At 43.7% G+C, this 25338-nt stretch overlaps 1 protein-coding gene and 1 pseudogene across 3 annotated transcripts; one reads left to right on the forward strand and one right to left on the reverse strand.

Annotated features, from left to right (window-relative positions):
• Window positions 1–4185: 4185 nt before the first annotated feature.
• On the forward strand, window positions 4186–16068 carry LOC115108769 (G-protein-signaling modulator 2-like; annotated as a pseudogene).
• Window positions 16069–16346: 278 nt separating this feature from the next.
• mcoln3b (mucolipin TRP cation channel 3b) lies at window positions 16347–25284 on the reverse strand. 3 transcript variants are annotated; one of them, XM_029633214.2, is made up of 14 exons: window positions 24898–25284; window positions 23927–24147; window positions 23371–23538; window positions 22318–22471; window positions 21665–21746; window positions 21327–21423; window positions 20945–21044; window positions 20723–20835; window positions 20263–20412; window positions 20081–20182; window positions 19827–19949; window positions 19456–19662; window positions 19091–19218; window positions 16347–16760 (listed from the first exon to the last, which is right to left on the reverse strand). In XM_029633214.2, exons 2-14 carry the CDS (start codon window positions 24143–24145, stop codon window positions 16706–16708), a joined length of 1698 nt encoding a protein of 565 aa, XP_029489074.1. In that variant the 5' UTR covers window positions 24146–24147; window positions 24898–25284; the 3' UTR covers window positions 16347–16705. The 3 variants fall into 3 exon arrangements, with proteins under 3 accessions (XP_029489074.1, XP_029489073.1, XP_029489075.1); XM_029633213.2 differs by lacking the exon at window positions 24898–25284 and adding an exon at window positions 24672–24887; XM_029633215.2 differs by lacking the exon at window positions 24898–25284 and adding an exon at window positions 24315–24393.
• Between the last annotated feature and the right edge of the window lie 54 nt (window positions 25285–25338).

Genomic DNA, 25338 nt, shown 5'->3' on the forward strand with positions numbered 1-25338 from the left:
GGGTAGAACGACAGATTTCTCCCTTTGCTATTATTCTAATGAGCTCCTCCACAAACGGACAAATTTGGTTGACCGGACCAAATCTCTACCAATCATAGACGTCTTATGTTTCACGTTTAGTATATTCGCTAGCTAGCAAAACATACAAGCTAAGGACACTGCACTGATTTGGCAGCTGTTTCATGGAAACTAGCTAATCCATTGTGATTTAATTCAAATGTCCAATACTAGCTACAGTGGGTCACTAGCTTGGAGGAAGTGTTTAGTGTTGTGTGCATTGCGTTTGTACACTTAGCTAGCTAAGCCAATCCCATAGCCTACATTGCATATGAAGTGTGACTGGCTCATCCATGGATGTACAGAGAAAATGCCCTATTTGTTTCCAATTTTTTTGTTTGTTCCCCCAGATAGGGGTTTGTGCATTCTGATTGGCTCATAGTTGTTGGCTCAAGTTGTTGGCCAGTGACAAGCATCGCAATTCTACAAGAAGAATCATCACTACCAGGGTCAGCACGCAGCAAGTCCCGCTTTTGTTCTAGCAAGAGAAAGAACAGCCTCCCACTGTGATAAGTACCTACAGCAGTGAGATTCTCTGTGTGTAACATGCTTTACAGAGGGTCAAGGATCATACCCCAAGGCATGTTAACCTCCCATGTTATTGGTAATGGTGAGACATTAACATGTCTTGGGGTGTGATCTTTGACCCTCTGTAACTTTCTCAATCATCATTATTCATGATTAATTCAGGATTATCTGTATTCATAGTAGAACCCACATTTAATGTAGAGATGTTTAGAAACATTATATTCTTATCATACAAGCGACTACAAAATGGCAATACATGATTTTACCATTAATTTCTATTGGGCACAAAATAATCTGAAAGTCACAAACTTAATATAGTCATTTTGTGCAAGGAATATGGAAACAAATACTAAACTTTTGACTACTTTATTTATTCACTTTTTTAGGGGTGTTAATATTTTTGAACACTTAACTTTTTGAGAGAGAAAAAAAATACTTTTTAAACAATCTCTTTCTCTGAGCAAATATTAGTATAAAATAATATAATTTCCCAAGATTTTTGAGCATACAATATAGAATTATTTATCTTATACAGTCATTGCCCACTGGGCACACACTGGAAATTGCGTTGAACCGATGTGGAATATATGTTGAATTGCTCATCTTTATCAAGTTTGTCAATCATTTCGGAATAATTTTGGGCTTGAAGTGACATCCGAACTGCCCACTTTTGCAAATCCGTGTGAATGTGGTGTCTTTTCCTATTATAAATTATTTTCAGGCTACATTTAGTTTCAGGGCTGGGTTTTATTTTAATGTTACCACCCACCAGCATGTCATTGTTTAAGACTTCTAGTAGATGTTTTTTAAGACCCCTGTTCTGTGTGACCAGAAATCAAAGCCTTTGCTTTTTCCAAATTTTTAGGATAGAAAATGGTTGAAAACATATCTGTGCCTTAATTTCCCCAAAATATAGACACTTATCTTTAATTTGACACCATTTGATATGCTCCTATGAACTTCATATGTTGGTGCTCATGGCTCCTTTTACATGGAAATGACCTTCACCATTGATATGTCCAGCTGATGCAGCTTCTGGCTACTGTACCTGTGTCAGTGGGTCAGTGTTGCTATGGTGCTGCACATGGAGAATAAGGCCTTGCCCTCACACAGCATCTCCAGTTTCCCTCTAATGGAACAGAGATGGGTAGATCGAGGGTGATTGAGAGATGGAGAGTGGAACAAGTGAAATGAGAGAGGGGGAGCTTACTTTACCTGTGCAAGGTCTTTGTTCCCTTGTAGAGTGTTTGTGTGGGGTATTTGTATCACTGTGTCTCTTGCCCTCTGGCACTCACACAGCAGTGGCTTCATGACTTCCTTTTGAATTTGTTTACATCTGGATTAGATTTATTTAAGCAACTGAATTTTATTTCTCCCAGATGGTTGGTTGGGATCCCCCCACCATGCTCTACAGCTCTCTTTTTCCCCACCTGGTTTTAATGTGGATCACATAAGGACTTCTCTGCTTGCTATGCACCCAAATGGACACCAGTGTTTCTCTGCTAAGTGCGCAGGACAAGCAGCAAGCTCTTCATGTCCGCCACAGGTATGTGTGTTCTCTCCTCTCGTTTTGGGCATGTAACTATGCTGCCCTTTTTGGAATGTTGAAGACTTGCTGCTGAGTGCTTATCAATTAAAGGGATCTGCAAGCAGGAATATTATAACAAATTATACCATAGTCTAATTCAAGAAAAAACTATTTTCCCAGGGCAGTAGGGAAGGAGTATACTAAAAAATCACATCTGGCGTATTATCAAAGATGTATTGTGTTTATTTGTTCAGTGCATTTTGGTTAATTCAGTGTTCAGTCTGTGTTCCCTGTGGTGACAATGACAGGGGTGTTCTCAGTCTCAGTAAACCTACCCCCCAGTGGGAGGCCAGTGATATGGAGCTGAGAGGCCTGTTGGAGTAGGCAAAAGAGGCCTGGGTTGTAAAGCAGTGTCTCGTTCCTGTCAATATTTAATAGCAGAATGAAACATTAATGAGAATCCTCAAGTGATTGACTTGCTTTCAAATGTCTATACAGTTTGGCTTCTCTCCTCCACAGCGCACACTGTGTGAACCCAACTACACATTGGTGGGAACTCTCCATTTTGGAGCGTGTTTCTGAACTGAAGAATATTTCAAAATGTATACAATTGTCATATCACAGACCGGTTTTCCTGGAACATAGGCCTAGTCTGAGAACATCACTTACCCTGACAGTCGAATACGTTGACATGTGTTGACAAACAGCCTTTGAGGTTTTTGGTAGAAAGCCATAGAATTCCCTGGATTGGATTCAATCCTATGTTTAAACTCCCATATCATATAGATTGCATAGCAACGTCTCTTTTGCTTTTAAAAATAGCCAGCCTCATTTCATGGGAGTAAAGATCCAGGTCAACAGACAAATAATCTCATGTCATGGCCATGTCCTTGACTGAAACCTTAATTCAATATAGTCTAAATCAGAGGCTTGACCTAACCAGTGCCTGGTCAGTTGGGGTTGTGGAGCTTTGATGCCAATCTGTCCTTGTGAAAGCTAATTTGTGGACATAGTGGTTGACCATAGCATACACCCAATCCAAGGGCACATTGGGCCAGGACAGTCAAATACAAATACACAAGTGGATTTCTACAGATTGGCTTTATTTACCTGATTGAAGGATAAGGAGAGGGCTACAACTGCATTGTGGGGAATGGAGTTTTTACCCTGTTCAATATGCTGCTGTAGTATCTGACTTCATGATATCTGTGACTTAAGCCTTGTTCACACTGCAGGCCTTAATACTCAAATCAGTTTTGTTTTTCAAATCTTTTTTGGACTAATGACTGTCCAAACAGCAAGTTACAAATGACCAAATCGGATTTATGTGTGTTCAGACAGCAGTCGTTTGCTGACAAGTCTACGCTAGTTGTCATAGTAACGACGGGTGTGTGCGCAGTGGTGTAGACTGATTGGTGGTGCTTGTGCTTCCTATCATTCAGAAGTTATGTAGCAAGCTAAGGTGACAATGCCTGCTATGGACATTTCTCAGTTGCTTTGATGTTCACAATCATAGGGTAAGAATAATTTTAAAGCCTTAATAGAATAAGATAATCCAACTTTCAAAATGAGTCCTAGCTAGCTGTTTTGCTTTCTAGCACATTCACTCATTTGTTTGTAAACAATTAACAAGCTAATTAGCTACCACATGTTCTTTTCAAACTGGCAGAATGCAGGAAAAATAACAGATTTGAATTGGATACGCAAATAAATAGGATTTGAGTCACTTCAAAGTGCCAATGTGAACGTGGCTAAAGAGTCCGACCTCACTGACTCTCATGTACGGGTTCACTGCATCTCGTCTCTTTTTATTAAGATCTGTTTCAAGACAATAACATCTTTCAATAAGTGTCCAGTATTATGGCTAACTGCTTTATTGTGACACCAGTAAAAAGAAGTGAGTTTGACAGAGTGCAATAGTCGTCCCTGGAGCCACTTAGTAGCCCCTGTAATTACCTCTGAACATGCTGGCTAATGAGATGTGACACACCAGCCGGTGGCCCAGATGAGGAGGGAGGCTGAACCAGAAATGCAGCCGTCGGCTTAGCCCAGCTTACTGTAGTCACTACAACTCCTGAACCCATTCTTGTACGTGAAAACCTAACGTTACCCAGAGACTGAAGCCCTGACTGAACTGTCAACAAAAGATTTGACAGTCTGGACATCCAACTGGGAGGGGTCAGGAATCTCTGGACAGAAGGCAGTTGTAGCCCAAAGTTGTGCTGTTACGGCAGGTCAGAGAGACTGTTTAGAGACTGTGTCGTTGGTGGAGAGTCTTACTAGGGAGAGGAGGTTTTTTGTCTGGGCTGGCTAACAGGTCACCGTCCTCGGTATGTGTCAGCACGTGAAACGACAGCAGCTGAGTTGTCTCACCCTGAAGGAGCAGGTCTCAATCATAGCCAGTGACAGAGTGATCGAGAAGCTTGAGATGTCCATCCTGTCAAGGGTTCGAGAGTGGGTGAGGATGAAAAGAGGCAACAGGTACAGTACTGTATGTTGTTTACAGGTACAGTACTGTATGTTGTTTACAGGTACAGTACTGTATGTTGTTTACAGGTACAGTACTGTATGTTGTTTACAGGTACAGTACTGTATGTTGTTTAAAGGTACAGTACTGTGTTGTTTACAGGTACAGTACTGTATGTTGTTTACAGGTACAGTACTGTATGTTGTTTACAGGTACAGTACTGTATGTTGTTTACAGGTACAGTACTGTATGTTGTTTAAAGGTACAGTACTGTATGTTGTTTACAGGTACAGTACTGTATGTTGTTTACAGGTACAGTACTGTATGTTGTTTACAGGTACAGTACTGTATGTTGTTTACAGGTACAGCACTGAGGTCTATTGAATACTGCTCTTGACTGGCCCAAAACTTAGGCATTATATTCTAATATAACTCTAAACACTGTAACGATTTGTCTTGAGATGGACATTGGTTTGTTGCTGTTCATGAAGTGCTATATTTCAGTCAGCTAATGTTCACTGAAGTTTGAATCAGATGCTGGGAAGTGTTTGATTGGTATGAATAGAGCAGGTGGTTATTGTATTTCAGGTATTGGATTGAGTTGACAATGTTCTTACCACTCCAGACCCCATGCATACAGCATACTGTAGGTAATATGCTGTGCCATATGGAGGTGGGAGTCATGCTTGGACTAAGCCATGATGTAGGTTATAATGATGTGATGTCATAATAATCCCATAGTTTCCACCACCTCAGCACTATATTCTCCTGGTAGATAATCTCGTCCCCAAGCTAATAGCCCAAGAGTCTGGTGAACGACATTGCTATCCTGGAGAGAGCATATGGAATCACTTGTTATTGTTTTTCTGTCTCTATCTGTAGTGGCATGAAAGGAAGCCTGAAGCCTTTCCTTTTAAGAAAGCAACAGAACCTCCTGGAGGAGTAACCAACCACAGCTGTTTTAGAAGCCAGTGGTGGCAGGGTGTGGACTGTGGAGTTCTACAGTATAGATGCAGATCCTAACCACAAACACATATGGGTGTGCTGTGGAGCCGAACTGCATTGGTGGAGAGAAGTTTGGTTCTGTATACCAACATGACAAGGTATTTCTACAGTCCATGTCATTGGTCTGGTGTAGGGCTGTTGATGGTCATGGAATTTTGGATGACAGTAATTGGACAGCCAAATGACCACTTCACCGTAATAACTATTTGATTAGCCAAAAAATTAAATAATAATAATATTATTATTATTATTATACAAAAAAAATGTGACTACACATTTTCTCCTCATCTGCTACGAACTGCATGTGCTGCCATAGAAATTGAATATATAGAACAGGCATCCCCAGTCATGTCAATGATGGCATTATGTTGGGTGGACTGCTGTAAAATGTGTAAAATGTGTGCTATGATTTGTTGATTCAACTCAACTGACATTACAAACAATATATTCCATTGCATGAGCCACATCAGTAACATAATTTGAATGAACATTCTACATTAACATGGAAATGATTGCATCACAATACCAGACAGCCATTGCGAGTGTACCCATGGGTTTACCAGTCAAATTGCCAGGGTTAGAGGTTCCAAGCCCTTTCTATTGATTATATTTATGTGTGCTGCTGCATTGTGGGGTGCGTTGCCTTGGCAACCGAAGACCCAGTTGCTTGTTTCTGCAAGACGCAACAAAACAAAGATGATTTAGTATGAATAATTTTAGAAACTGCTTCTCCAACGGAAGTCCCCGATCACAGCTTTAGGCGATGTCATGGCGACGTTGGCTAGCTAAACTTGCGCGCAGAAACACGTCATTGGGTCTAACGGTTGTGTCACGACGAACTGCGCATGTGCATGCAATCAACGAAAGTCACTCCTTCGGTAAAGTTGTCTTTGGCTAAAAGACAAACGTGTCAGTTTCATAAAGTTGGAGTAATAACATGTTTAGCTACTTAAGACATGGGCTGGAATGTAGGTCGTGCCTTTAGAAATCGAGAAAATGAACAACTAGGGAATAATTTTTAACTTATCTCATTGACTTCCCAAACCCTGGTCGAGTCTGCCAAGTCTGCTTCGCAGGAGTCCCCGAAAGTATCACGATGTTGGACCTCGGGGTTTATTTTTTATTTCACCTTTATTTAACCAGGTAGGCTAGTTGAGAACAAGTTCTCATTTGCAACTGCGACCTGGCCAAGATAAAGCATAGCAGTGTGAACAGACAACAACAGAGTTACACATGGAGTAAACAATAAACAAGCCAATAACACAGTAGAGAAAAAGGGAGTCTATATACATTGTGTGCAAAAGGCATGAGGAGGTAGGCGAATAATTACAATTTTGCAGATTAACACTGGAGTGATAAATGATCAGATGGTCATGTACAGGTAGAGATATTGGTGTGCAAAAGAGCAGAAAAGTAAATCAATAAAAACAGTATGGGGATGAGGTAGGTAAAAATGGGTGGGCTATTTACCGATAGACTATGTTTAGAAACTCAAATCAAATGTTCATAACATTTTTAAGAGTCCATGTTATGGCCGAAACTGACTGATAAATTCCCGGCGGTCCCATCTTCAGTCAGCTGTTGTTTTATTTACGGCTAAGGCGGTTATTTTATTTTCACGATGGTCTTCATCCATACACGGTAATTGTGCCAGCTTGAGTGCCAGTCTGTTTGTGCTATCATGCCAACTCTTGTCATGCCATGTTTGGCTTGACAATGATAGCAGTTGTCATGTGTGCAAACAGACCTGAATGGGGCAGTACTCTGACCGTAACTGATCCTTTTGCTTTTTTCTATCTTATCGTATGTGTATATTTGTTGTCAAGTGGTGGTTGTTGTTGTTGGCTTTTAATGTTGTTTTATCCTGAATTTCCTCTGATATTAGTTTATGTTCCTAGATAGTCTGATCACGCACACACACACAGAGACTATGGGCTATAAAGTGTTCTTCTTCTCGTTCTAGGATGGAGACGTCTTGTCTGGAGTTGGCCCTGGAGGGGGAGAGGCAGTGTAAGGTGGGGAATTACCGTGCCGGGGTATCCTTCTTTGAGTCGGCAATCCAGGTTGGCACAGAGGACCTCCAGATCCTCAGCGCCATCTACAGCCAGCTGGGCAACGCCTACTTCCACCTGCAGGAGTACAGCAAGGCTCTAGAATACCACCGCCACGACCTCAACCTCACCAGGTACACAGCACCGCCACGACCTCAACCTCACCAGGTACACAGCACCGCCACGACCTCACCAGGTACACAGCACCTCCTCAACCTCACCAGGTACACAGCACCGCCTCAACCTCACCAGGTACACAGCACCGCCTCGACCTCACCAGGTACACAGCACCGCCACGACCTCACCAGGTACACAGCACCGCCTCGACCTCACCAGGTACACAGCACCGCCTCGACCTCACCAGGTACACAGCACCGCCGCGACCTCAACAGGTACACAGCACCGCCACGACCTCGACCTCACCAGGTACACAGCACCGCCACGACCTCAACCTCACCAGGGACACAGCACCTCCTCAACCTCACCAGGGACACAGCACCGCCTCGACCTCACCAGGTACACAGCACCGCCTCGACCTCACCAGGTACACAGCACCGCCACGACCTCACCAGGTACACAGCACCGCCACGATCTCACCAGGTACACAGCACCGCCTCGACATCACCAGGTACACAGCACCGCCTCGACCTCACCAGGTACACAGCACCGCCTCGACCTCACCAGGTACACAGCACCGCCACGACCTCAACCTCACCAGGGACACAGCACCTCCTCAACCTCACCAGGTACACAGCACCGCCTCAACCTCACCAGGTACACAGCACCGCCTCGACCTCACCAGGTACACAGCACCGCCACGAACTCACCAGGTACACAGCACCGTCGCGACCTCACCAGGTACACAGCACCGCCACGACCTCAACCTCACCAGGTACACAGCATCTCCACGACCTCAACCTCACCAGGTACACAGCATCTCCACGACCTCAACCTCACCAGGTACACAGCATCTCCACGACCTCAACCTCACCAGGGACACAGCACCTCCTCAACCTCACCAGGGACACAGCACCTCCTCAACCTCACCAGGTACACAGCACCGTCTCGACCTCACCAGTTACACAAGCACCGTCTCGACCTCACCAGGTACACAGCACCGCCACGACCTCAACCTCACCAGGTACACAGCATCTCCACGACCTCAACCTCACCAGGTACACAGCATCTCCACGACCTCAACCTCACCAGGTACACAGCATCTCCACGACCTCAACCTCACCAGGTACACAGCACCGCCTCAACCTCACCAGGTACACAGCATCTACACGACCTCACCAGGTACACAGCACCGCCACGACCTCAACCTCACCAGGTACACAGCATCGCCACGACCTCAACCTCACCAGGTACACAGCACCGCCACGACCTCAACTCCACCAGGTACCAAGCACCGCCACGACCTCACCAGGTACACACACTTAGCAAGGACCTCACACTGACCAGGTACACAGCACCGCCATGACATCACAAAACAGCTACAACCTCACTCTGACCAGGTGCACACTACCGCCATGATCTCACTCTGACCAGGTACATAGCACCGCCATGACCTCACTATGATCAGGTACACAGCACCGCCATGACCCTTAGAACCTAAGGTCTGCCCTAAGCCACTGCCTTTATTCAAGTGAAGACGTCATAAGACTAGGCAAGTAGAGGAGCTATGCTGCTCTTGAAAACTGGTCCAAGCCGAGGTTTGTTAAGCTCTTAAAGGTGAATGTCTGAAGAAATGAGAGCTGGGGAAGTGACATGGCACTGTAAATCGTTGACATGTCTAAGATTCTGTGTGGGGATGTGATTTCTCTCCAGAACCATTGGAGATGAACTTGGAGAAGCAAAAGCCAGTGGTAACCTTGGGAACACTTTGAAGGTTTTGGGAAGGTTTGAGGAAGCAGTGGTCTGTTGCCAAAGACACTATGACATTACCAGAGGGATGTATGATAAGGTGAGTACAAGTAATATACTGTGATTGTAATGAGTAGTAGTCATCAACCCTGGTCCTGGAAAGCTGAAAGGTGTGCTGATCGTGGATCCAGCCCAACACTAAGACGTCTGATTCAAACATTCAACCAAAACATGGTTAACTGGGATTTAGTGCTAGACTGGAACGAAAGCGTGAATACCCAGGACTCTCCAGGACTAGGGCTGGTGACCACTGGTGGTGGCCATAACAGGCAGCTTGGTCTCTCACAGCTGAATAGTTGGGGAACTAGAATAACTGAGGAATAGTTATGTGCTGATGTCTAGAATAGTTTGACGCCCGACCCCTGTGTTTGTGTGCTGGGTAATGTATTTTAAGTGTATAATTACAACGTTGGTTATATTGGTCTGTTCCTGTCTGGTGGTGCCTGTGTGTGCATGTAGGTTGGGCAGGCCCGAGCGCTGTATAATTTTGGCAACGTTTACCATGCCAAGGGGAAAAGCATCTGCTGGACTGGAGCAGAGCCAGGAGAAATCCCTGAGGAGGCCAAGGTCGCTCTGAACAAAGCCACAGAGTATTACGAGTGAGTTAATCAGTTGGTTTCTAAAATGGAATCTGCCCATTTAAAATGTGTCAATATATAAATGTGACTTTTGTTAGTGTGTTACGTTTTTAATTGTATCTATGATTGCGTCTGCTGAAAAATAAGTCTTTTACATTAAAAAATAAGATTTTACATTAAGTCTGTCTGACAGTCTGAATAAATAGACTTTTGTAAATGTGTTACCTTTTTATATATTTTTTGTGTGTTTCTGTTTACCATAGATTCAACCTTTCCATTGTGAAGGACTTGGGGGATCGGGCAGCACAGGGGCGGACCTATGGTAACCTAGGTAACACACACTATTTGCTCGGAAACTTCCAGCGAGCTGTGGTGGCCCATGGACAGGTACATACCCTAACTTAGTGGCATCATAGAACCTGACTTGCATCCATAAACAGTCAAGGTAATAGATTATAACAGTATGCGTCCCAAATGGCGCCCTATTTACACTATATAGGCAATAGGGGGCCATTTGTGACGAAGGGATGGACATCCCTGTGTAGATAATGTTGTATTGCATGATCTCTCCGTTATTATGTAGAGGGATTGAGAACCTGTAACCAATGACCAATCTGCTTCTTTAACTTATTGTTGTAGCGTCTCCTCATCGCTAAGGAGTTTGGGGACAGGGCGGCTGAGAGGAGGGCCTACTATAACCTAGGCAACGCATACATCTTCCTAGACCAGTTTGAAGTGGCGGCTGAACATTACAAGTGAGTAGTAGATTACTAAACTCACTTCCCTAGACCAACCATCAGCGGCCCAGTGCTTTTTCAGACACGCCTGTCTAGTGCTCTCTAGTTGGTCCACACTTGTTTGACAGATGTTCGCTAACTCTGGTGCAACTTTGGTGGAACGCATCACTTCTTACTTCTGAGATGTTTGTTTTTGTTGTACATTGTCCCTGTCCAAATTAACTTGATAAACTTAATAAATAAACATGAGTGAGGGCAAGCAATGAGAAGAGGAGTTTTAGTGAGGTGAAAATGATAAGGAAATATTGTGTTTTTGGCAGTCTCTGCCCACAGCTGCCTATAAATTATGAACAAGCAAGACTAGTGTTTGGTGGTGACCGCTTCTTACTCACCCTCTGACCCTTGACCTGTTTGTGCCTCTGCCCTCCCCCTCTACCCAGGAAGACTCTGCAGCTGGCCATGGTGCTGAAGGATAAGGCTGTGGAGGCTCAGGCCTGTTATAGCCTGGGGAACACCTACACACTGCAGCAGGACTACCAGAGAGCCATCGACTACCACCTCAAACACCTTATCATCGCACAGGAGCTCAAGGACAGGTACACTATATATACAAAAGTATGTGGACACCCCTTCAAATTAGGGGATTCGGCTATTTCAGCCACACCCGTTGCTGACCGGTGTATTTAAATTGAGCATATAGCCATGCAATCTCCATAGACATTGGCAGTTGAATAGCCTTACTGAAGAGCTCAGTGACTTTCAACATGGCACCGTCATAGGGTGCCACCTTTCTAACAAGTCAGCTAGAGCTGCCCCGGTCAACTGTAAGTGCTGTTATTGTGAAGTGGAAACATCTAGGAGCAACAACGGCTCAGCCGTGAAGTGGTAGTCCACACAAGTTCACAGAACGGGCCTGCTGAGTGCTGAAGAGCGTACAAATCGTCTGTTCTCGGTTGCAACACTCACTACCGAGTTCCAAACTACCTCTGGAAGCAACGTCAGCACAAGAACTGTTCGTCTGGAGCTTCATGAAAGGGGTTTCTATGGCCGAGCAGCCGCACACAAGCCTAAGATCACCATGCACAATGCTAAATGTCGGCTGGAGTGGGGTAAAACTCGCCGCCACTTTTGATCATGTAGTGTACATACACACACACACACAGTTTATCATCTTTACCCTGGCCACTGGCGTCCCCCAGGGCTCTGTTCTAGGCCCTCTCCTATTCTCGCTATACACCAAGTCACTTGGCTCTGTCATAACCTCACATGGTCTCTCCTATCATTGCTATGCAGACGACACACAATTAATCTTCTCCTTTCCCCCTTCTGATGACCAGGTGGCGAATCGCATCTCTGCATGTCTGGCAGACATATCAGTGTGGATGACGGATCACCACTTCAAGCTGAACCTCGGCAAGACGGAGCTGCTCTTCCTCCCGGGGAAGGACTGCCCGTTCCATGATCTCGCCATCACGGTTGACAACTCCATTGTGTCCTCCTCCCAGAGCGCTAAGAACCTTGGCGTGATCCTGGACAACACCCTGTCGTTCTCAACTAACATCAAGGCGGTGGCCCGTTCCTGTAGGTTCATGCTCTACAACATCCGCAGAGTACGACCCTGCCTCACACAGGAAGCGGCGCAGGTCCTAATCCAGGCACTTGTCATCTCCCGTCTGGATTACTGCAACTCGCTGTTGGCTGGGCTCCCTGCCTGTGCCATTAAACCCCTACAACTCATCCAGAACGCCGCAGCCCGTCTGGTGTTCAACCTTCCCAAGTTCTCTCACGTCACCCCGCTCCTCCGCTCTCTCCACTGGCTTCCAGTTGAAGCTCGCATCCGCTACAAGACCATGGTGCTTGCCTACGGAGCTGTGAGGGGAACGGCACCTCAGTACCTCCAGGCTCTGATCAGGCCCTACACCCAAACAAGGGCACTGCGTTCATCCACCTCTGGCCTGCTCGCCTCCCTACCACTGAGGAAGTACAGTTCCCGCTCAGCCCAGTCAAAACTGTTCGCTGCTCTGGCCCCCCAATGGTGGAACAAACTCCCTCACGACGCCAGGACAGCGGAGTCAATCACCACCTTCCGGAGACACCTGAAACCCCACCTCTTTAAGGAATACCTAGGATAGGATAAAGTAATCCTTCTCACCCCCCCCCCTTAAAAGATTTAGATGCACTATTGTAAAGTGGCTGTTCCACTGGATGTCATAAGGTGAATGCACCAATTTGTAAGTCGCTCTGGATAAGAGCGTCTGCTAAATGACTTAAATGTAATGTAAATGACACGCAAGCTTTGTTGAACATGCTCAATGTGATCACAGTAGTGAAGTGTTCTCTAAATTCATTGGGGCTCCTCTTTCTGTTTGTGCAGGGTTGGGGAGGGCAGAGCATGCTGGAGTTTAGGAAATGCCCACACAGCCTTGGGGAATCATCAGAAGGCCATTCACTTTGCTGAGAAGCATCTGGAGATATCTAAAGAGGTCTCTATTTACTGGTCAACTGTGTACTCCTCCCAATCTAATGCATGTTATCAGTACCTGTTATCTAGTCACATCTCTTTCTGCTGCACATCGGAGGAACTACATGGAAATAACCTGCTCATTATTATCCAATAAGTCACAACTCTGCGAATTCCCTATGGATAAAATAACTGAGGGGAGGGGCGATGACAACAAAACCTCAACTCTCTATATGGGCACATTATTCCCTTGCTATGTTTAAGTTATGTTCTTATGTAGCTAGTTCTCCCTCTTCTCATCCTGTATCTGGTCCAGACTGGAGACAAAAATGGTGAGGCAACAGCCAGGATGAATATGGCAGACCTGAGGTTAGTGCTGGGTCTGGGTCAGAACCCAAGCTCAAGCCTCAACACCAACAACAGCTCTGTTCTGACTGAGAACCACAGGAAGCAGGATACCGTACCAGGTAAGTCCCTACAGGCCTACCTATCTGTAACATTATTATAAACTATATTTATTGAGTTTAGTTTAAATAAAAATGGTAGAGCATGGCACTTGCAACATCGATCGTGAGTTTGATTCCTACTGTAGATGGCATTTATTATTATTTGAAATAACCATTATTCCATTTCTACTCATTATTCTGAACCTTACACATCTGTAGTTCGGAGTCAGTTGGTGCAAGCCTGGCAAAGCGACACGAATGCATGTTGATCCATATTGGAGAAATACCCACCTCTGATGTTTGTTTCAGGTGTGAAGTCAGAAGGAAGGAGTAACAGTATGGAGGACTTGGAGCATATAGGACTGGGCCCTGAGAAAACAACTGTAGAAGTGTGTACAAAAATATGTACAGTACACATGCATATTAACACTCACATAGGCTTAGGAGCAGAAATGTCTCTGATCAATCATGTTACAATTGTATTGATTTATGTAAATGTTGTTTTTATTGATTGGTTATATAGCAGCAGTGACATCTCAACTAAACTGCCAAGACACCACCTATCCCCCCTTGCCCTCTGTGTTGTTTCATGTACTGTCTGCCATTACCACAGAACTGGGACGAAGATGTATTCAGGCCTTCTAACCCTAAATCCAGCATGGCCAAGGCCTCATCCAAACTGTTCTTCATCAACCGGTTCAGAGGGAAGAAACACAAGAAACACAGCTCTCCTACCAGAGGTGGGGTCCTCCAGGACACCAGCAACAAGCCCACGGCCCGAGAGATGGACACGCATAAGTCAGGAGTCAAGGTAGCTTTAACCTTGGGGATATGTCTTTACATAGAAATAATGGAATTGGTTTGGCTATTATTTTAAATTCTATTCCTGTGGTTTTAGTACAGTAAATCCATAATGTGGTATATCCAGTCTATTGTTACATGCTCGCCTTAGTAATAGTCTTTCTGATGTTTGTCGTGACAGTCTTTTCTGGTTGTTTTAATGGGTGTTTTGTTGATCTTTTCTCCTGTAGATCGGATGTTCTGACACTCTGGGTGACGATGGCTTCTTCGACCTCCTCAGTCGTTTCCAGGGCAGCAGAATGGACGACCAAAGGTGCTCCTTATTGGACGGCGAGAGCCGTCTCTCCGATCCCTTCTCTCCCTGTACTACCCCGCCCGTAGCCATGAGGAAATGTGAGTTACCCCGGCCCCCCTCTGCATGCCACCCCCACCAATGTTGCACTTGGTGACCTACGTGTCATCCAATGCCTATCCCTTATTCGGGGATAGGAGCTCATGCACTGGTTATTTTACTCCTTGTTAGATTTGTGGTTATGATGAAACAGGTTTGGGAAAAGGGTTGCTTTGGAGAAGTGGATTTCAGGCTAAACTGAAACTACTCCTTCCTTCCACTCATTCAATCCTCACCTCCCTTTCCTCTTCTACCTCTTGTAGCTACTTCCGCATGCGAGGCCAACCCGGAGCCTGGGCATTTCCTGGATCTGCGGGACAGCTCCCAGGGCAGTCGACTGGACGAGCAGAGAGCCAGCATGGGCAGCAGCCTCCCGGTCTACGTCTCAGCACCTCCGATCAGCCCATCAGGCTCCACCCCATGCTCAGTCACCTGATGACCAGTGCTGACCAGCCTCAGGATGACGACGTCTTCTTTGACATGCTAGTCAAGTGCCAGGTAATCAAGACAGCCTATTTTAGTTGGTTCTCTGACAATGAAGTTAGTATAAGCCTGTATTTGCTTACATAATGAATTAGCACCTATTGTAAAGATGAATGGTAACTTATGTACCAAAGTTATTGAAAAAGACTGCTGATTTGAGATCACAATCCGGTCTATCCCAATGTGCTTGTGTAGGGTTCAAGACTGAATGACCAGCGGTGTGAAGAACCCCCTCCCTCCACTAGAGGTCCTACCGTCCCAGCTGAGGACTTCTTTAGCCTTATCCTGCGCTCCCAGGCTAACCGGATGGACGAGCAGCGGGTCCCACCACCACCCCTAAGCTTCGACCCTAACCAGCCCATCTCGGACTGACCAGCTTTTGTCTACCTCTCCTCAGCTTCTCTCAGCCCAGAAACCAGCACACAAATGCATTCCTCTACCAAAGCCCTAACTGAAAATGGATCTACCACACTAAATCATGGAGTCCTAATGTACAGACTTATTATTCTGGCAGAGATGTTACTTTTTTTTGTTATGTTGACTGGGCTCCTTTCAGCCTTTCTCAGTGTGAATGACCCAGACAGTGCAATAAACTGACAATTTAACAGATTTTTCATAGTTAAACTTGTTTTAATTGCATTTTTATTTTGTATCATTTGTAAGCTTATGTTGATGGAAGAGTTAAGAAATTAGTAAAATAAATTGTACAGGTCCGCAATGTTTTCTACTTCCGGTGTATGCCCACCTTGAGGAAATAAAGCCTCATTTTAACAAAGAATTATTTGCATTTCCGTGTCCACTCCAATTCAACCCTTGCTCGTGATTAGATGCCAACTGCCCTTTAGGAATCCAACTAAAATGTTGCAATCTACTGGGCTTGGGAAATATACATTTAGGGAATAGCAACTTTTTTGTGCTATTCATTTTATTAATGTTGCCATCCCATGTCTTTGAACAAATCATGTTTTGATATTTACAGTACATTCAAATAATCAACATTCATCAGTACATATCATTGTGGTCATCAACTTTAGTACATTAACAGGCATCTTACACAGTGACAATTCATAGCAGGTCTAACCTCAACCCCAGGCTCAATTGCTACTGCATCAAGTTAACTGGTGAATAAGATTAAAACAGGTCTAGAAGTACAGGACAATGTTTTGCTGGGCTAAACTGTACAGTAAAGTGCTGGTCATGGTTGTGTGTAAGGTTTCTTACTAACCTCAGACCGATAAAAGGTCCACTATGGCTCAGAGTCTATTGATTCAGAGCTCAGCCTTTCTCGTGAGTCCTTGCATCTGGGGGAAAACAATACAATAACAGGTTAGTTGAAAGTTACATTTGTTCATCTTTGGACTGAAATAACATGTCACTTCACATAACCTGTGTTCAATCATTGGTTTCTTTAAGGGTGAGGTCAATTATATTTCAAGTAAACTGATTTGGAAATGGAGTTTACTTCTGGAATTTAAATATAATTGACCCCCAACCCTGGTACTGCTGTGGTCCAGAATTCAAGACTCAGAACATAATATTTTAGAGGTAACCTCTGATAGCCTGTTACCAACCCTTAGTAAACTTTAGTAAAAAAAAATTGGACCAGATACAATGCTATTTTACAGTAAAAAAAAAGACTTTCAGCACACGTATAGGGAAGGACATTCAACAAGCAAAGCACTTACACAAATGATTGGCTGAGAGAAATTCATTAAAATGATTGTGGGGGCCGTTTTGTTAGATTTCAGTGCGGCTTTTGACATTGTCGACCATTGTCTGCTGCTGAAAAAACGTATGGCTTTACACCCCTTGCTATATTGTGGATAAAGAGTTACCCGTCTAACAGAAAACAGAGGGTGTAATGGAAGCCTCTCCAACATAATCCAGGTAGAATAAGGAATTCCCCAGGGCAGCTGTCTAGACCCATTATTTTTTTCAATCTTACTAATGACATTCCACTGGCTTTGAGTAAAGCTAGTGTGCCTATGTATGCGGATGACTCAACAATATACACGTCAGCAACACTTAAAGAGCTGCAGTTAGTTTCAGAATGGGTGGAAAGGAATAAGTTAGTCCTAAATATTTAAAAAACTAAAAGCATTGTATTTGGGACAAATCATTCATTAAACCCTAAACCTCAACTAAATCTTGTAATGAATAATTGTTGGAATTGAGCAAGTTGAGGTGACTAAACTGTTTGGAGTAACACTGGATTGTAAACTGTCATGGTCAAAATATATTGATACAACTCCCGAGTGGTGCAGCGGTCTAAGGCACTGCATCTCAGTGCAAGAAGCATCACTACAGTCGCTGGTTCGAATCCAGTCAATCACATCCAGCCGTGATTGGGAGTCCCATAGGGTGGCACACAATTGGCCCAGCGTCATCTGTGTTTGGCCGGGGCAGGCCATCATTGTAAATAAGAATGTATTCTTAACTGACTTGCCTGGTTAAAATAAAACAGCTAAAATGGGGAGAAGTCTGTCCATAATAAAGCACTGTTCTGCCTTAACAACACTAGCAGGTTCTACAGGCCCTAGTTATGTTTAAATTATTAATTTATTTGCTTTTTTTAACCCATATTTCGTGGTATCCAATAGTTTTTAGTAGCTACTATCTTGTCTCATCGCTACAACTCCCGTACGAGCTCGGGAGAGATGAAGGTTGAAGGTCATGCGTCCTCCGATACACCCAACCAAGCCGCACTGCTTCTTAACACAGTGCCATCCAACCCGGAAGCCAGCCGCACCAATGTGTCGGAGGAAACACTGTGCACCTGGCAACCTTGAGTCGCTGGTGCGCGATGAGACAATATCCCTACCGGCCAAGCCCTCCCTAACCCGGACGACGCTAGGCCAATTTTGCGTCGCCCCACGCACCTCCCGGTCGCGGCCGGTTACGACAGAGCCTGGGCGCGAACCCAGAGTCTCTGGTGGCACAGCTGGCGCTGCAGTACAGCACCCTTAACCACTGCGCCGGGAGGCCTGGCCCTAGTTATGTTACTGGTCAGTCGTGTGGTTAGGTGCCACAAAGAGGGACTTACAATTGGCTCAGAACAGGGCAGCATGGCTGGCCCTTGAAAGTACATGGGGAGCTAACAATGATATGCATATCAATCTCTCATGGCTCAAAGTGGCGAGATCGACTTCATCACTACTTGTTTTTGTAATAAGTGTTGTCAAGCTGAATGCACAGAGCTGTCGGTTTCAACTAATAGCACACCTAAGTCCAGAACAGACTATGGGAGGCACATAGTACTACATAGAGCCATGACTACATGGAACTCTATTCCACATCAGGTAACTGATGCAATCAGTAGATAAAAAATAAAAAAAGATAAAATATACCTTATGGAACAGCAGGGACTGTGAAGAGACAAACAAAGGTACAGACACGCATACAAGCGCTAGCACACGCACTCTACTCACATACATTGTAATATTGTTGTATGGTAGTACTTTACATTCTATATAATAGATATGTAGTTGTATAATAATGTTATTTGATGTAGTGTTTTATATGTAATGTAAGTGCCTTAATGTGCTTGGACCCTAGGACGATTAGCTGCTGCCTTGGTAGCAACTAATGAGGATCCCTAATAAATACAAAATGCCACTAAGTTTGTCCTCACCTGGGGAAGCAGCAGGTGAAGGAGCCAGACTCCCCCTCTACCCGGTAGCGTCCTGAGGTGGGCAGATCTTTACACTCAGACATGAAACAATGCAGCTCCGACACTGGGCTCCCTTCCTGCTGCTGTTGCTGCAAGACAAACGATAGGATTGTTCTGGTGAGGAAATGTTTTTACTAGGAATAGTGTCGTAACCAAAAGCAAGTGAAGTGTTATAACAACAGAAGTGCATATTCGACCATCAGATCTAAATATTAGGCATGGAAATCTGTTAAGGTAAGGGTTTAGTTTAGACATATGGTTAGCAAATCACTATCCAGAACTATTCAATATCTGCCGGCTTTACACTGCCTATAATGAATCTTAACCTTGATGGTGTCATAGGTATCAGTGATAAGGGTGATGAAGAGGCTGAGAATCATGTAGATGAAGAGCGAGACGAAGGTGTAGAGGTAGACTCTGCTGAACAGCCACACCAGGTAACTCTTCTGCTTCATGTACTTGAAGGTGGGATACATGTCATCTCCGTTGATCAGCGAGAACAGGCACTCTGATACTGTGTTCAGGGTCCGGAACTAACAGAACAAAAACAGACAAAGTTATGGTAAAAACACATTTTAAAAAAAGAAAAGAAATCCAGTTAAAGCCTCCTTTTGCTGTTAAAAACCCCTGGCACTTGTGTGGTTGAGTGATAACACTCCCAACAGGTTGTGGGTTCAATCCTCGTTTGATCTCCTACCTTCTCATGGTAGGGCCCGAGCACGATCCAGCCACAGAAACAGTACCCCAGGTAAATGATTCCGGCACAACCGATGAACCGAACCACATTTGGGAAAGCTGCTCTCAGGGTCAGGATGAGAATCTAGGAATAACCAATCACAATCCACAGATCAACGGAATTCCTATGGAACTCACCCAGTATTCCACTTAAAAAAAACATATAATATGTCTTGTGTGAAGCATCAAGTGTTGAATTCAACATGAGTGTCCTACATTGTACTTCTTGAAGTATCCCATGTAGCGTATGACTCCGATCCAAACAAGCATTGTGCCTGTTCCGAGAAAGATGCTGCAGACATCATAACTGGTGAGAATCTAAGAGAAAAGCATTCAAATTAGACTAATAATATTTGTGTAATGTGTGAAGGCTAATGCAAATAAAATGTCACACACACCTTTGTCTGGATTTCTATTTTAAGAATGGAACCGATGATGGTGAGTGTATCACTGGCGATGATGAGGATATACCAGCCGTTCAGAAACTCCAGCCTATCGGACCATGGAACCTTCTTCCCCTGACGGACTAGGCAGAAGTCTGTGTACTCCTGGAAAAATGAGGCGGATACAGACAGCTTTACAGAAACAAGCCATAACACACAAAAACAACTCACCTCACTCACTATTCACTGTTGACAATACTGCCCTGCAAAAGTGCAGTGCCTACGTAATTAGACAGACAGCAATTTCTGGTACTTCATGACATATTCTGATCGACTGGCTTGTTCTTGTGTCAGGGAAACGAAATACCACATTAATCAGATAGTATACCTGGCCATAACAACAGATTAAAGTTTTTTTTTAACCAAATTCGTAGTTACTGCACTTTGCCTTTGTAGGGCAGAGTAGTAGACTTACAAACTGTAGCCGTATCCCGTTGAGCACAGAGCGTGTGCAGAGGGCCAGAGAGGTGATGCAGGTTACAATGATGAGACAGTCAAACAGCAGTGAGTAATAGATGTTCTTGGGAGCTGGGGAGAGAAAACTAAACTAGAACTTTGATTTATAAAACACACCATTTCAAATACAGATAGCTCTAAAATGAAAAAGGAAAGGCTAATGATTATACACTGAACATACAGGCCCCGGTTACTTTCCAGTCTCTACATTCATTTATGTCAACGTCATTGTCCAGGTCGACCTTTATTCTGCCACTGTGGGCTTGGTTGTTGAAGGTGATCTGTTAACCAGAGAAAGATACACGGCTTTTAAATACGGAAGGATGAGAGTTAATGTTTAACTGGCCAAGTCCTAGCTTGCATTCCAGTCACACCTAATACTTTCCTCAAGTTTCAAACAATTAACTACCAACTTTGAAGAAAACGGTGGAACTCGAATGGATACAAATGGGAACAAACTTCTAAATGCAGAGAACATTCCGTCATACTGGGAATAGGTCTATAATCTGCCTAGCCAATAAGTGAGGTGAGGTAGAGGAACAGCCTGGAGTCAGATGACATACCGTGACATCAAAGTCATAGCAGTTTGGCAGCTCTCTGTTTCTAACTGTTTGTAGGTTTATGGCCTTCAGAGTGAACTTGATCTTCACATTTAACAATCTGCAAGTCAAAGATAAATACAGTATCGTAATCACTGACAAGTACAACAACCTACATTTAGGACAAAAACATGAGGGTCTCAGTTATGAATATTATGTCATGTGTTTGTTAAAAGAGCTGTCACCCCACACCCATGTACTATAAGCAACAAAAAAAATATATGTTTTTGTTAAAAGTATACAGTTCTTTTACTTATGATTATGCATTGAAAAATTCTAAGTTTAATATCACGGCCTGATACCTTTTGAAATGCACAACGAAATTCAACAGATCATCCTCGGTTGTGCTTCCCATGGGGAATACTGGAACAATCTCAAGGCATTCTGTTGTGGGGTAAATAACCAAAAGTTGACTTTTAAAAACATTTCAGCAAGAAAAAAAAAATCTGAATTTAAAAAGATTCCTATTCAAAACCTCCTCAGTCCAAATCATAACATTCTGTTCAGACCATTCTGATAAAGTGATTAAAGCATGTCGAACATCTTAGACTTGCTTGGCTACTCAAACTCCTTGCTCTGGCCAAACGATACACCCATGGCCATTAGTTTCTTCTCCGCATTGAGTCTGGATTGGAATGTCTCTCCAACGATTTCAAGAATGGAAATCCATTCTAGACCGTCTGATTGGTCCCAGAACACACGTGTGTAAAGCAGCGTTTTTAAAATGTGTCATTGGCTTTGATTGGTTAGAGATGATCCAATTGCTGATTACTTTGTACAACACCGCTCATTTTGATGTCACCACAAACAACTTCAATAATGGCAGTCTCAGACTGACGTATGTAGCGAACAATAGAGCAGTGGAAGAATTCAGTTTGAGTCGTCAGGCAACTCTTACACACCACTGAAAGCTAAACTGCAAATGACATATAGCATACAGCGACCATTAGCCTACCAGTTTCAATCTGTGCGTCTATATCAAAGGTCTCATTGGCTGGTGAAATGCTTCCATTCCTGTAGAACTCTTGGCACAGAGACAGAGGGGAATAGGTGTCCCCCTTCTTCTCATAGGCATGGTTACCAACGGTGATATTTCGCAGACGGGAATACTAAAATTAGGACATAAGAGAATGACAACTGTAACATTAAAAAGTAAGCAATCACATACTGTATTTACTCAAATGATGTTTGATTGACAAGGGATGACATGAATACTGCACAATTTTAACACTTGCCCCCCAATCCCCCCTTCCTTGATACATGTGTAAATACTGGACTCTAAATTGTGCCTTCCTGTATTATACTTATGCTAAAAATGTTTATTCTATTCTACTGAGCCATTTACTTTATGTTCATATTCTAATTGTTTTATTTCTTATTGTTGTTGCATTGTGGAGAAGGAACCTCAAGTAAGCATTTTGTTGGACGGTGTATACCATGTGTATCCTGTACATACGACTACTACAACTTGAAAATGTTGGTGAACTATCAAGCTATGACAGAACAGAAGTTGGAGGCTAAACACAAATAAAAATAAACAGACATTGGGTAGGTATTTCATTGGAATCATGCTCCATAAACACTACCTTCACACAGCAATAAGCCATCGACAATGAAAGGAGCTAGGTACCGTACAAAGTCCTCTAAGAGGACAGAACTATACAAGCTACTTTACCTATAAAACTCAACCAATGATTGACAGTAATGTGACAAAACAAAGGAGTAAACCAGGATGCAAAATATTGTTATCTAGGTGGTGGGACTAGGGGGAATACACCTGGTAAACAGTATTTTGAGTTCTCGGGACACAGAGTCTCACAGGATGATGAGGGAATGGTCAGAACTAGCTTTTGATTTCCAGGCAACAAAAACAGGTTACCATCTCACAGGTTTGACCTACTGTCCTCAATTAGAAACCAAAGGCAATACAGAGGAGATATCCCTGTATATCATTAATTTCCAATCACATGTTTGATAGAATGAGATAGCAGCTGTTGACTGTCCTTACCTTATGGACTATGTAAGAGATGTGTTCATACACCTCATCCTGCCTGTACACAGCATAAGAGTCCCCACGGCCATCCACGTAATCTTTGAGGAAGAGATGCTTGAATGTCATGAGGTTCTCCTCTTTGAAGGTTACCACCATCTGATTGCTCAGTCCAAAAGACACCAACTGGGAAGAGAAAAGTTATTAATGACACACGGAGGATGCATTCCAACAAAATGCCAAATATAGTGGCTTCCATCACTATGTATGAAAAAGTTGGTGACCACTGTCAATGAGTACTGGGATATGGCCTACATCTTTACATTTACATTTAACATTTAAGTCATTTAGCAGACGCTCTTATCCAGATCTTATCCTTATACATCTGGTATAGTTGGGATGGTTTAAAACTACGACACTGCTTATTCGCGTGATCAGGAAATGGCTGTGTCTGTCTCTCTTTATTTATTTATTTCTATGTTGGGTCTTTCTAGGTTTGGATACGGAATAGTTCAGAACTAAACAACAAAAAAGTAACCCTGTCTCTGTTGACTGTTCGCTCATTGGTCAGTACCTGGATGGTAATGATGGCGATCTTGATGATCTGGAGCATCAGTTTCCATGGTTTCCGTCCGCGGGCTTTGTATTTCTCACAGGGGTTCATGAAGAAGTACTTGATCTTCCTCCTGAGGTTGTCCGCTGTCTCCTTGTCCTGATGCTGTTGGTCGTCTGCCCAGGCGGCATGCCCATTTGGCTCATACACAGAGCTGTACAAACCACCTGAGTGCTCCATCTCTAAAGGAAATAGAAACAATACACGTTTAATCATAGAAATATAATCTATTCCCATTCTAGTGATTCTATTTGTGTTCAACAGTGTTCACTTTTACACAATTGATAGCCAGACTCTAGACAATTCACAAATCCTTTCCATACATGCTGTGGGATAAGAACCTGCTCACCAGGCAAGTGGTTTACTTTATCTTGATAAATAGCCTAACTTAAATGCTGTGCAGTGTGTCTGTTCCTCATTCTTGGTGACACTGACAACTGTAATTGTGTTGGACTAGTTTGCACACCCAGGTGAGCAAATTGGACAATGACACCTTGCAGAAATGATGTGGCACTGGCAAGATTGGCATTTTACGAATAGGCATTCAGTTTGTTCAACACGGTATGTGCGTTGTGTTTACTGGTAGCATATCATCATGACATTGTTTCACTCTCTGTACATTCGTCCTGCGTTTGTCATCATTCATTCTGAAAGTAAGTTAGCGGAAGACAATGAGAGAATGGGTCAGGTTAGCTCGCTTTCTTACCTGAGCTTTGACCCGAGCAGTGCTGAACAACAAACCGCATCTCACATTCTGACACATGATCACTTTCCACCATTTCGCTCAACAACACAAAAACAGCACACTAAGCATGCAGCATAGTGGGGGACAAGCTAAAAAAGTATGCTACCCAACGTGCCCAACTGGACCCGTCCCGAGCACACTTGACTGGGATCAATCATTTGAGAAATGGTCCTGATAGGCTCCTTACCATCTACTTTTGGTTGCTGGCTAATTGGCTGTTATTGATGTCAGTTGATGAATGGTCAGTCACATTTGCGATCCAAAATGTATCCAAAAATGAGTCCCCAGTCCACTTGAGATGGGATACAGTAGTAACCAGTATATCCGATGATTAGATAGTTAATTTCATCAGACAATTATCTCAACATTATCCAATTTTAATTGTATATTCAAGTATTGCTGTAGCCTGGATAAATATGATTAATATTTTCCATGTGAAGAATCAAATCCTGAGCTGTCCCGTCCTGACAATAATAGTCCATAAAAAAAATCATAATGAGTCATGTCCCAATTGTCAATATAATCAAGAGTCCCAGAATTAAAAGCGCGAGTGAGCAACAGGTGTCTTTTGCGGGTTGTGTGGTAAAATATGCGCGGCCAAGTGGGAGGCTTCATTTCATGTGGCCGC

Source organism: Oncorhynchus nerka, linkage group LG24 (genome assembly GCF_034236695.1).
Source record: "Oncorhynchus nerka isolate Pitt River linkage group LG24, Oner_Uvic_2.0, whole genome shotgun sequence".
Classification (NCBI taxonomy): Eukaryota; Metazoa; Chordata; class Actinopteri; order Salmoniformes; family Salmonidae; genus Oncorhynchus; species Oncorhynchus nerka.